Here is a 13318-nt window from a genome sequence, read left to right as displayed (position 1 = left end):
ATCCAGGGAATGAAAATATTCAAAAATAATATAAATTCCAAAAGCAAAGGTTGTTTTTGCCATTTTATATAAGAGATACCATTTCATTATTCCACTGTATCTATTGGGACTTGAGCATACACAGATTTTGGTATCCATGGGGGGGGGGGGGGGTCCTCGAACCAAACCCCAGCAGATTCTAAGGGATAATAATAATAATAATAATAATAATAATGTCCCATTCTATGTAATGGGCCCTGAGCATCCACACATTTTGGTATCCAAGGAAAGTCCTGGATCCAAACCCTAGTGGATACCAAGGGCCCACTGTAGTGGTGGTAGTAGTAGTAGTAGTAGTACCCCATTGTATGTAATGGGACTTGAGCATCCACAGATTTTACTTTCCATGTGGGTCCTGGAACTAAACCCTAGCGGATACCAAGGGCCCCCATGTATTTATTTTTATGTTATTCTCCCCCCCCCCCCCCCCAGTTTATAACCACTCACCAGGTGGGGGTGGATCACTCCTCCTACCATCCAAGAATAGCTTATCATAGTAAGTACCAACGTTACATTCTCTGGATGGTTTAGGTTTAGGAGGAGCAATCCACAACCAACAGGAGATACGCAATGGGAGAAACACAAGCTCCAACTATCGGGTGGGTATAGCAGCTCACTAAAGTATCTAACTGATTGCAATGCCATGCATCCAAAAGACGCCTGTGCAGACTTATCAATCTTACAATGTCTGATGAACAGAGATGGTTCCTTCCACCCCACTACACTGCATACCTCATGCAGAGACACAGACAAGGCATTAGCAGTGCTTGCAGCCACAGAAAGATAGAATAAGCTCATACCTGCTGTGGCCAGGGCATGTTCGCATAATCATACCGTAAGAATATGCAAGCCTTCTGCCAGCTCACAATCATATTCCTAGATGCCCTATTTCCTAAAGTCTTTGGATTAAAAGACCCAAGCAGTACCTCAGTATGTCTTCTATCCACGTCCTTTTCTCATTCAGTGGGCCCTCAGTATCTGCTGTGGTGGATCGATTCCAGGACCCCCCTCCATGGATAACAATATCAATGGATGCTCAAATCTAATTAAAAAATGACATAGGACAGTGGTGTCCCTTATCTAAAATAGCAAAATCAAGGTTTGATTTTTGGAATGTATACCTTTTTAAAATATTTTCAAACCATGGATAAAACATCCATGGATATGGAGGGCTGATTGTATGTCCTTACTGCCCTTTTAACATCTAAAGTATGCCACTTTCTCTCCAATGGATGCCTAGGATTAGGACAAAAATTTGGAAAATGTATATTCCAAAATGCTTCTTTATTTACTGGACACTTTGGTAAAAAAAGAAAAGATATAAAGTTAATGTTAGACTATCCTAATTAGATCTCTGTCACCTGGCGGCACTGTCTCTCTGTAGGTGGCTGCCTGATCTCAGGCCTGGAAGCCCCACTCCTCTCCATTTGCAACCATTCACTTTTCCAACTGAAGACCAGCTCCAGAAGGCCAGCAGATTTGTCAGAGATGCTACCAAAAAGGGAAAACCACTGGAATAGCATGGTGGAGACTGGCATCATCCACCATGCCCCAACATGAGCAGAAGCATCTCTGGTTTGGGCAGGAGTCTCAGTGGATCCATTATTATATTATTATTATTAATTATTAACCTTTATTTATAAAGCGCTGTAAATTTACACAGCGCTGTACATACAATCTTTTTAATTGGACAGTTCCCTGCCCTCAGGCTTACAATCTAAAAAGACACAACACAAAGGTGGTGGGGAAGGGGCCTCTCTAGTAGGATAATACATATAAAATATGTATTATCCTACATAATATTCCTGTGAGAGCGAGGAGGTTACAGTGAGAAATAAAGGCTCTAAGCAATTATCATTCATGCTATGTTGAGTGTACTTTTATTGTATTACTTGTGATATCAAGTACACTATTACAGTGGGCCCTGGATAGCCGCTGGGGTTTGGTTTCAGGACACCTCATGGATTCCAAAATCTGTGGATGCTCAAGACCCATTAAATACAATGGTACAGTAAAATGGCATTCCTTATATAAAATGCCAAAATCACAGTTTAGTTTTTCAGGATTTATATATTTCTAAAAAAGTTTCAAGACGTGGATGGTTAAATCTGTGGATAATTTTTAATACAGTATTGTATTAAAGATATAACAAATAAAATTCAGTGAAGGCTGGACTCCTATGCATATTCACCTTAGTGCCTACTAAACACAGTAAAAGCTATCTCTGAGCAAACAGGTGGTACTTTATCCTAAAAGATGGTTTGTCTATTTAGGATAGTTGGCTTTCTCAGACATTATCTATCCTACCATCCATCCTATATTTCACAGGTCCTAGTCCTGCCAATCCCTACCAATGAATCCTTGTGATTCTCAGTATCAGGAACTACATACCACCAACAAGTTCTGAATCATGCCTATTTTAATAAGGTGTGTATTGATGTTGCTCAGTGCCTTTAAACCCCAAATGGCTTGGCATATTAAGAAAAGCATTGGTGAACAGGTTTAATCCTACCCTCACAGAGCTCAGAACGGTTTGCAGTGACAGGCATTGGGCACTGCACAAGGCAAACCCACTTTAATAATTCATGCTTCACTTATGTTGGGCCTTCCATATGAACAGATTCTTTATGCACAGATTCAGCCATCCATTTCAAGATTTCAGCTTGAAAATATTTTTAAAATATATAAATTCCCAAACACAAACCTTGATTTTGCCATTTGATATCCAGAACACCATTTTACGATCCCAATGAGACTTGTGCACGGATTTTGGTATCCACTGAGAGGTTCTGGAACCAAACTCATTTTGAATCCCATTGTGGGTAGAAAAATGGGATATAAATCCTCGAAATAAATAAATAAAATAAAACCCCAGTGGATACCAAGGGCTCACTCTAATATTATGTACGAATTTGGGGGAGGAGAAGAAACAATAACCAGCACACATGTGCTTGTGCATGCAAACTTCAACCACTTAGCAAAGCGCAATGTCCATAGACAAATGTATTGAACAACATCACAATGCAATTGGGATTGCTATTCTTGAAGATATGTTAGCATTATTAACATCAAAATGCTAAGTGTGGAGACTAAAACTGCATCCACACTGTAAGAAATAATCCAGTTTGACGTAGCTTTAAGTGTCATGGCTCCATGCTATGGATTTCTAGGAATTGTAGTTTGCTGTGGCACCAGAGCTTTCTGGACATTCTTGCTTTCTTTCTACTATCTCCTGGGTCAGACATAAATATGCTATTTGGTTTCACCACCTGCACACATTTTGATCTAAAAGATGCTGAAACCAAGAAAGCTAAATGTCTCCCAAAAAACTATTATTCACAGAATTCCATGGCATTGAGCACTGGCAGTTAAAGTGGTGTCAAGTTGGATTATTTCTACAGTGAAGATACAGCCTAAGGCTCCACTGATGACCAGTATTTTTCTTCACTATCGCCATCACCAAGCCCCACTATTATATTCCACACAAACAATAAATCTCTTCTGACAAGGGTGGGCAAGTGAGGCCTGCCAGATGTTGCAGGACTACAACTCCCAGAATTCCAACCTAACAGCTGTGCTGGCTAGTGCTGCTGCAACATGCAGACCAGTAACATCTGGGGCACTGTATTTTTGCCTACTTTTCTCCTATGGGGAATGCACTGACTTCATTTCCCAGTACTTCCATGCACTATGAAATCTCGTGCTTTTTGTTGCTGTGTGACTTCAAGTTGTTTTCAACTTATGGCAGCCGAAGGGCAAACCTATCACAGGGTTTTCTTCATAAAATCTGTTCAGAGGGGGTTGCCTTTGCTGAGGTTGAAAGAGTGTGACTCACCCAAGATCACCCAATGGGTTTCCATGGCTGAGTGATGATTCGAACCCTGGTCCCCACAGCATCCATCAAACCACGACGCAACACTGACTTGTTTTCCTTAAAGTCTCTAAAAGGGTAATGATCAGTACTGCAGTAAAATCATGGCCAACTCAGTGTGGGTGTCACTGGGGATGGTGTTTGTTATTTTAGGAGAACGTGTGGGTGATTATGGAAGGAAGAAGATGATAAAATACCGTGAATTCGCATGCAAGAGAAAAATGGGAGTATGTTTTAGAAGACAAATTAGATTAATTTAGATTATCTTAATGAATAACGTATTTGGACAATGCCACTTTGGAGCATATCCTAAAATGCTGTAAAAAGATGTTCTGGGTATTATTTGGCAGGACATAAAGTATGATCTGCTGGAACTGAAATCAACTGGACCATAACAAACAAAAATGACTAAGGTCATGCAGCACCATAGCCCTGACATGTATTTCTGATCTAAAAACTGCATTGTTTTCCAGTGCAAAAAATTGCAGGGATTTCAACACAGAGATTTCAAAGAACGGAGTTAACCATCGGGCACAGCAGCTAATGGTGATGTTCAGTTTTCACCAGATGTTCAATTTGCATCTCACTCTAATGAACTTTCTATGAGCATGACAAAGCCATCACTGCCTGCGGCATGGACATTCTCGCTTTCTTTCTACTATCTCTTGGGGTCAGACAGGTTGCACATAAGTTCCATAAATATGCTATTTGGTTTTGCCTGCACACATTTCAGTCTAAAAGTTGGTGAAATTGAATATATATTGCCGCTTGCATTCACTGATTGCTGCTACCCATTCTTGAGTTCAGAACACAAATCTGAACTTATGGAAACCTATTTGATACATATGACCAAAGACGTAGTCAAGGGGGGGGGGATCTTGGGGTCCGGACCCCCCTTCCATTAGAAAAATGAATAGTGTGTGCTGCTGCGCCACCGCACCCAAGCCCCATTATAATGGTGGCACTTAGTCTGGACCCTCCCCTTCCTAAAATCCTGGCTATGTCCCTGCCAAAGATGCACTATTAGCTATCAATAAACTTTGTAAAAACTTAGCCTCCAGTTTTGGAGACATTACTGATAGTCCCTACAGAGTGAGGTGATTTCGGCATACAGTGGACCCTTGGTATCCACTGGGGTTTGCTTCCAGGATGCCAAACTCCATGGATGCTCAGGTCCCATTAAATACAATGGCATGATAAAAAGGTATCCTTTGGGCCCAAACAGACAGGCCAAAATAAAGCTGCATGCTGCATGCATCTTAACAAGCCGGAAGCCACGCCAAAGCCATGCTCCAGTCCTAAGGACTAGAGCGCACCTTTGGTGCAGCTTCTGGCCTTTTAAGATGCGTGCGTGTCATTTAAACAGCATACCTCGAAAGTGACCCGAAGCAGCTTTATTTTGGCCTATCTGTTCAGGCCCCTTTATATAAAATGGCAAAGTCAAGGTTTAGTGGTGGTTTTTTTTTTTTTGGGGGGGGGGGTATACATTTTTAACATACTGCAAAGTATGGATATAGATTTTTAAAATATGTATTTATTTATTTAAAATATATCTGTATATCTTTTTAAAGACCGCAAGCCATTGATGCCTGAATCTATGGATAAAAAATCCATGGATATAGAATGTATTTATAAGATGCTCTTTTTGATTTGGGACCTCATCAACCACCAGAGATTATTGGTATCAGCAATTCTCACTCTTCTGCAGTTATGCCACTCTGCAGGTATTTTTGAAGTCTTTTAGGAAAACTATCTCTTATTTTGAGAAAGCCTTCTGTCTTGAGGACACAAAGAAAAGAAGGGACAGTCTCTGAACAGTTTATTTCTGTTAAATATTGGAAAGCAAGCCAATGCAATGACTGCATAGAGGTCTAAATTCAGTTGTTAGTCCCAAATGTCCAATTGCCCAACAATACCTATGAATAGATGCTATTTATCTTCTACACTCCATTATAATGCCAGCTGTCAGGACAGGAGTGAGAGCAGCAATCTGGATCAAACACAGTGGCATAGAAAAGCTTTGCCCAGTGGCTCCATAACCACAGTCATCTTCAAACCAGACCACAATCAGGCATCAATGACAAAGGACACTGCCTTAGAGGACAGCATTTTGGACTATGACCAGGACAAAGGGAAATCATTTTTTTTCATTTGACCATACAAGTCATTAGGTGAATGTGGACAGTTAACATACTCAGATGAACTACTTCATAGGGCTGTTTTGTATGTGATGGAGGAGGACATTATGCTATGTATGTGTGTTGTGTGCCTTCAAGTTGTTCCTGGCTTATGGCATCCCTATCACAGAGCTTTCTTGGCAAGATTTGTTCAGAGAAGGTCTGCCATTATCTTCCCTGAAGACTGAGAGAATGTGACTTGCCCAAGGTCACCTAGTGGTTTTCGTGGCTGAGCGGAGAATCGAACCCAGGTTTCCAGAGTCATAGTCCAACATTATTCTTTTTCTGCTTAGAATACAAATATAATGAAACAAATTGCAAATTTTAAGGAACACTGAACTCCTCAGAAATGTAACAAAAGGTAACCAAATAAACAATGCATTGCAAATATAACTGAATAGATTTATTTCGCAAATAGCAATAACAATATTTTACAATAAATACCGAGTTTAGTTTTGCATAAAACTAACCAAAGCTGCTGACTTGGTTGTTATTAGTGTTCAGATACTCAGATGTATCTGCCAAATCTTTACTGAAGCCCCAAGTGCCAATTCAGTCCTGGTGAAAATATGGGGCTCCGCTTTGGTGCCACAGCAAACTACAATTCCCAGAATTCCATATCATTGAGCCAGGGCAGTTAAAGCGGTGTCAAACTGGATTATTTCTGCAGTACAGATGCAGCTGCAATAGCTGAAAGGGTTAAGCCTGCAATGTTATACAGACTTAACTAGATGTAGAGTCTATTTATCTCAATGATGTTTACTTCTAAGTAGATGTGAATAGGAATTTAATGTAAGTTTCCCTTTCTGCTACATTTCTGATGCAAACTACTCCATCCCTAAGGTGTTTGGATTACAGACTGCAGTCAGTGGGACTTTAATACCTGTTTTACCTTAGTATATTGTAACAAACCATCAAGGAATCCTATGATGCCATATGTTGTTGCAATATTGGTCACAAGAAATCCTCCCGCATCAATGAAAAAAGAGACAATACAACAAAATTTACAATAGGTGAAAAGAAAAAGGGAATGATGAGAAAGCAATATGAATAATGCAAGGAGGAGAAGTAAGTAAGATCAATGGAAAAACATAAAAAAGAAAAATGTGATAAAATGAATGGTAATAAAATGAAACTAGAGATGATGTGTTAAAGAATAATGTTATTGATCTATGTAGCAGAATGTAAATATCTGTTGTATCTATATATATCATTTCTCTTTGCTATAATAAAAAATATTAAAAAAAAAAAAAGAAATCCTACTATATCAAATGCATGAACAACTGAAGAAGGGCACTTAATACAATAACCAAGAGGTCAAGTATGCAAGATGCTTACCTGAGATTGGGTGGTATATTCAATACATAAAATTCAGTACAAAATATTTACAATTGTGAACTCAATGCATTATTTTTTAAAAGCATACATGACAAGCTCCACTTTTTTTTTTAAAAAAAAATGGATGTTTCAACTAGAAATGCAAAGGAAGGCTAAAGGGAAAGAGGAAGAAGAAGAAAATAGGGGGGAAACTGCAAGGGTCACAGGAACAAACTTGGGCTGGGCTAGGTGTATCCATCAATATAAGACGACCACATATCCAAAAATACATTTTTGGAGCTGATATCTATAAAACACATGTTTACATGTAGCTGAAACCAGTACGATCTTCTCACGATGGAATGATAGATGGTAAATGTTTATCTTTTCTACCTTGAAGTACAAGTCTTTTACCAACAATAAAAGTGCACAGGATCCAACAATGCATTACAGTCAGCCCTCTGTATCCACTGATTTTTTTTTAATCCAAGGATTCAGGCATCCATGGTTTTAAAATATCTTTTAAAGTCTATAAATTCCACAAAGCAAACCCTGATTTTGCAATTTTATATAAGGGACACCATCTTACTATGCCACTGCATATAATGGGACTTGAGCATTTTGGTATCCGCGGGAGGTCCTGGAACCAAACACCAGGAGATACCAAAGGCCCACTGCACTTAGCTCTCAAGTGCATATGTCTAGTTCTACGAAGTCTCATATTTAGTAATAAGATCAAGATCAACCAAATGCACAGCATGTGAAGGACTGAGGTAGAAAATGCCAGCCAGCCAGCCAGATACACACACCACAAATTAAGATGGAGCGCAGCCCATCCTGAGCCTCCCCTTGGAAGCCTCACCAAAGTGAAGGGCAGCTGTACAACAGCACTATCACTGCATTCCTGAAGAGCTCCCAGCCTCTTTAATGGGACTTGTTTAGAGAAGTTCCAAATGCACAGTATATTTGTTCCTCTGTTACAGATCACTGTTCTCTGCTCTGCCACATAAACTGGCTGCCTTATAAGCAGAGCCAGCCATGAATGTAAACTGGCAAAGTTAGGAGGTCTCAGCTGCATGAAAGGGCACAGGACAGCCAACAGGCATGGATGGCAGAAAGCTCTCTGCTTATATACGCATCAAGAGGGCAACCCATATACAGTATCTCCCTGAACCCTGTGCGTCCGCAGGATGTGCCAGCAGATGATTCACAAGATAAGGCAAAACCAGGCTTGACGTAGGAGATCCGTGAACTCTCTCCAAGGGCCTCATTGCCACCGCTTATTAAAATGCAGCTGTGGGAGGCTGCAAATTTGATTAAAGGGAATGGTGTGGTGGTAGGCTTGGAAGTCTGCCGAACGTTTTCCCTCCCAGCATCCCAGCTGAAAAAAGTACAGGATTCCCACATCTTTTCTCTCACAGTGAAAGGGTTACGTAGGTGCGCATAAGCACACACATCCATGTATGCACGGAAACACATGTGTGCACGCACACACACGCGCCTCTATTACTGCTTCCATCCACAGCTACATTTCCAGGATCGGGATCTCTTTCAGTTTGACATTTGCCAGTCTTGGGGGCACAAGCAGGTACCATTCCTCTTAACAAGTACTACGAGTGAAGGAAAGCATGGCTTCCTGAGCACCTAAGCATCTATATACAATTGGCCCTCCATATCCACAGGTTCAACCATCCACAGCAACTCTCGTTTTTTCATTGTATGTAAGTGACAGCCTTTTACTGTGCTACTGCATTTAATGGGCACCTAGGTAAAGAAAAAGAAGATTCCTCATTCCAACCCCTGCTAGGAGACTAAACTCCCTCTCTGGCCAATGGGGAAGTCACCATTACACTGAGCATGTTTACTTTCAAGTTACAAGAGCTCAACGTGACTTGCTTCCTAGTAAGTGCGATTGCAGCTGTCTGGACACACTGTCTGAATGTGCTGGATATAATGGCAGATGACACTGAAATGATCAGGCCCCCCTGAGATTTGGCAGGGAACCAGTGTAAAATACGAACCCAAAAGAGAAATTTATCTTGTGGGCCAAGCATAAGGAGCCAGAGCATGGCCCAAAGCATTTCAGGGCCAAAACCAGGATGCCCAAATAGGAGCAACACACTACCCACCAACCAGCATCATGGGGCACAATCTACTGGTAAGATCTCTAGAGAATGCCTCTTAAAGTCTGCATTCGCACTGCAGGAATAATCCAGTTTGACACCACTTTAACTGTCATGGCTCCATCCTATGGAATCCTGAGAATTGGAGCTTTGTGCTTCCTCTGCCAGAGAGCTCTGGCACCACCAACAAATACAATTCCCAGAATTTCATAGCACTGAGACATGGCAGCTAAAATAGTGTCAAACCAGATTATTTCTCTAGTGCAGATGCAGCCTAAATGAGATCTATGTAGGTCCTATTTCCTTGCACTGGGACTAGAGCAGAACTTCTTGGTGGACTCTGGTGCCTGGGGCCAGGTTCATCCTTATGGCAACCCTAAGGAATCATAGAATCGTAGAGTTGGAAGAGACCACAAGGGCCATCCAGTCCAACCCCCTGCCATGCAGGAACTCTCAGTCAAAGCATCCCTGACAGATGGCCATCCAGCCTGTTTAAAGTCATGGGATTTCCTTGGCAAGATTTATACAAGTGAGGTTGCCTTTGCCTTTCTCTGAGGCTGGGGGAAGTGTGACTTGCCCAAGGTCACCCAGTGGGTTTGTCGTTGTGTGCCTTCAAGTTGTTTCCAACTTACGGCAACCCTAAGGCAAACCCATCACAAGGTTTTCTTGTCAAGTTTCTCCAGAGTGTGGTGGGGGTGCCATTGCCACATACCTATGGCCCAGTGGGGATTCGAACCCTGGTCTCTGGAGTCTTAGTCCAATGTGTAAACCACTACACTGCACTGGCTCTCATGCTTTCTCAGGGGGTTGGACTGGATGGCTCTTGCGGAGATCTCTTTAGAAGCCAAGATGATAGAATCATAGAGTTGGAAGAGACCCCAAGGGCCATCCAGTCCACCCCCCTTCTGACATGCAGAAACTCTCAATCAAAGCATCCCCATTGACAGGTGGCCACCCAGCCTCTGCTTAAAGACCTCCAAGATGCTTAAACTGAGGCTGTTGTACTTTGGAGTTGATCACACTGGGACTGATTTCGGCATTAAAGAGATTAAAGAGAGATTAAAGACCATTGAATGCATCCCGCAAATGAAGCAGAAATGGTGAGTCATTGCGCGAATGATTATCACACACAATAATTGTGCAAAGGAAGCAATATCGGAAATGCACTGGCATCGAAATCCCAAAAGTAAAAAGATGGGCGTTAATGCTTCTTTGCGACCACTTGATTGGTGGGATTTGTCTGGGATATTCATGGGATAAACTTCCGATTGTGTGATAAAACTCCTTTGGCCATACAATGAGAAGGCATGGCTCACTGGAAAAGGCAATAACACTGGGAAAAGTGGAGGGTAGAAGGAGCCAACGTTGTGCAATGGTTTGAGCACTGGACTAGGTCTGTGGAGATCCAGGGTTCGAGTCCCAGCTTGGCCTTGGGCAAAGACGTCACACTCTCTCAGCCACAAAGGCTGGACGAACCTTGCCAAGGGGGGGGGGAACCATAGCTGTAGGGCTGCCATATGTTGGAGATGACTTGAAGGCACACAAGAACAACAGCAGTGGAAAGCTGGATGAAGGCGAGTAACGGCTGTTTGACAGTGGAACACGCTCCTTCCTCAGAGTGTAGTAGAGTCTCCTTCCTTGGAGGTCTTTAAGCAGAGGTTAGATGGCCATCTGTCAATGGGGATGCTTTGATTTGGATTTCCTGCATGGCAGGGGGTTGGACTGGATGGCCCTTGTGGTCTCTTCCAAATCTATGAGTCTATGAGAGGCAGATTGGTGCCAGTTTGGTTGTGGAGGGGAGTTGGCAGCTAGGAGGAGGAGGAGATGGTGGTGGGGCTCTAGCCTTGGAGGAGGTGCCCGTTGTTGTCTGCTGAGGCGTGGGCAGCCATGAGGAGGGAGGGAAGGAGGGCTGTGCAGCCATCACTGCAGTGAGAGAGAGGGGGAGTCTGAGAACAACAACAGTGCGGAGAGGAGGGCAGGGTACCCTCCGCTGGCATGCCAGACACCGCAGCTGGGGGGGGGGGGGCACACACACACAGAGAGACACAGCTCTTGGTAGAAAACATGGAAGAAGAGGAGGAGGAGAAGGGAGGACCAATCCCCCTCCCCACCCTCCTTGCTCCTGCACTTGGCAGCATGCGGTGCCATCCATCTCCTCCAACAGCCCTCTCTCACACACACCCCAAGGCCAAGGGCACCCAAAACAGCCTGGGACACTCAACCCACCCCTGGCTCCCTGCCCTGGCATTGCTGGGGCTGCCCAGAGAGGCTGAAGGGGCCTCAGGCCGGGGGGTTTCTGCAGTGCGGATGCCAGCGCTCCCTCTCCCTCTCCACGCGTTGTCTGCCAGAGAAAGCACACACCAACACACACACACACCTCAGTTCCCACCAAAGAAGAAGAATCGTCTCATAGATTTGGAGCCCAAGGGGAGCCAGGAGCAGAGCCAGGGAAAGGGGAGGCGGTGGTCCTCCTTCCCCCGACAGGAGGAAGAGGAAGGAGAAGAGGAAGAGGAGAAGGAGGAGGAGATAGAGGAAGGAGAGGAGGAAGAGGAAGGAGAAGAGGAAGAGGAGAAGAGGAGGAGGAGGAGGAGATAGAGGAAGGAAAGGAGGAAGAGGAAGGAGAAGAGGAAGAGGAGAAGAAGGAGATAGAGGAAGGAGAGGAGGAAGAGGAAGGAGAAGAGGAAGAGGAGAAGGGGATAGAGGAAGGAGATGTAGAGGAGGAGGAGGAAAAAGGAAGAAGGAGAGGAGAAGGAGATGGAGGAAAAGGAGAAGGGGAGGGAGAGGAAGAGGAGAAGGTGATGGAGGAAGGGGGAAGAGAGGGGGAAGGGGAGGAGAAGAAGAAGAAGAGGAGGAGGAAAAAAGAAGAAGGCTAGGAGGATGTGGAAGAAGAGGGGGAGGGGAGGGGAGGATGGAGGCGATGGGGAAGACGAAACAGAGAAGGAAGAAGAGGATGGAGGAGCAGACGAAGGAAGAAGAAGAGGGAGAGGAGGAAGAAAGGGAAGGTGGGGGTGGTGGAGGAGGGGATGGAAGAGGAGGGCCCAAGCGGGGCGGAGGGTGGGCCAGGTGTGTCCCTGCCGGGGCCTGCCTGCTGGGGAAGCCTGCCTGCCTCCTCGCCCTCCTTGCCAGGCTGCTTACCTACAGTCCGGGACCCGATGCAGCCCATCCTCCGGCAGGGAGAGGGAGAGCGCCTCCTGCTCCTGCTCCTCCTCCGCCGGGAGGGAGGGAAGGGGGCTGCGGGTGGTGGGCCTCTGCAGGGGCTGGGGGCCTCTCCCTTCCTGCTGCTTCTGCTCCTCCTCCTCAGGGCCAGTCCCCCGGCGGAGGAGCCCCCAGGGCCCAGGCAGGAGGGAGCCCCAACGGCCGCCTCCCGAGCATCCTCCGCTGCTGCCTCTTCTGCTGCTGCTGCTGCTGCTCAGGTGCGGAAGAAGAAGGGAAGCGCCGCAGGAGGAGGAGGAGGAGGAAGCCTCCTCTGCTGGCTCTGGGCTCCTCCGGGGTTCAGGAGGAGGAAGAGGAGGAGGAAGGCTGGGCTGGGCAAGCAGCAGCCCTCCCATTGGCTGAGAGGGAGGGAGGGAGGGAGGCCAGGAGCCCAGGCAGACAGGGATGTTCCCACCACGAGGGGCCCCCAAGAGTTGGGAAGAAGAAGGGGAAGGGGAGCTCTCTCTCAGGAGGAAGGGAGACCGGAGAGACCCTAGTCCCCGGGAAGCCCAAGGGGCCCCTCTGCTTCTTCACCTTCTGCTTCCCCTGCAGACACAAGGCAGAGGGAGAAGGAAGGAGGCCCAAGAAATCATAGACTC

At 44.9% G+C, this 13318-nt stretch overlaps 1 protein-coding gene across 3 annotated transcripts in view; it reads right to left on the bottom strand.

The window, feature by feature from the left end:
- Nucleotides 1–12877, bottom strand: part of FAM131B (family with sequence similarity 131 member B) — a 76218-nt gene extending 63341 nt beyond the window's left edge. For all 3 annotated transcript variants that reach the window (XR_016274103.1, XM_089488894.1, XM_089488893.1), the window contains exon 1: nt 12663–12877. Coding sequence is in view for 2 of the 3 variants with exons in the window: in XM_089488894.1 (XP_089345020.1) it covers nt 12663–12690 (28 nt within the window). In the remaining variant the exon portion in view is untranslated. The remainder of the gene's footprint in view (nt 1–12662) is intronic.
- Nucleotides 12878–13318: the final 441 nt, after the last annotated feature.

This window comes from Sceloporus occidentalis, unplaced genomic scaffold (genome assembly GCF_023333645.1).
Source record: "Sceloporus occidentalis isolate IW3139 unplaced genomic scaffold, rSceOcc1.0.p SCAF_1, whole genome shotgun sequence".
In the NCBI taxonomy this organism is placed as follows: Eukaryota; Metazoa; Chordata; class Lepidosauria; order Squamata; family Phrynosomatidae; genus Sceloporus; species Sceloporus occidentalis.
This window is presented reverse-complemented; position numbering and strand designations above follow the sequence as displayed.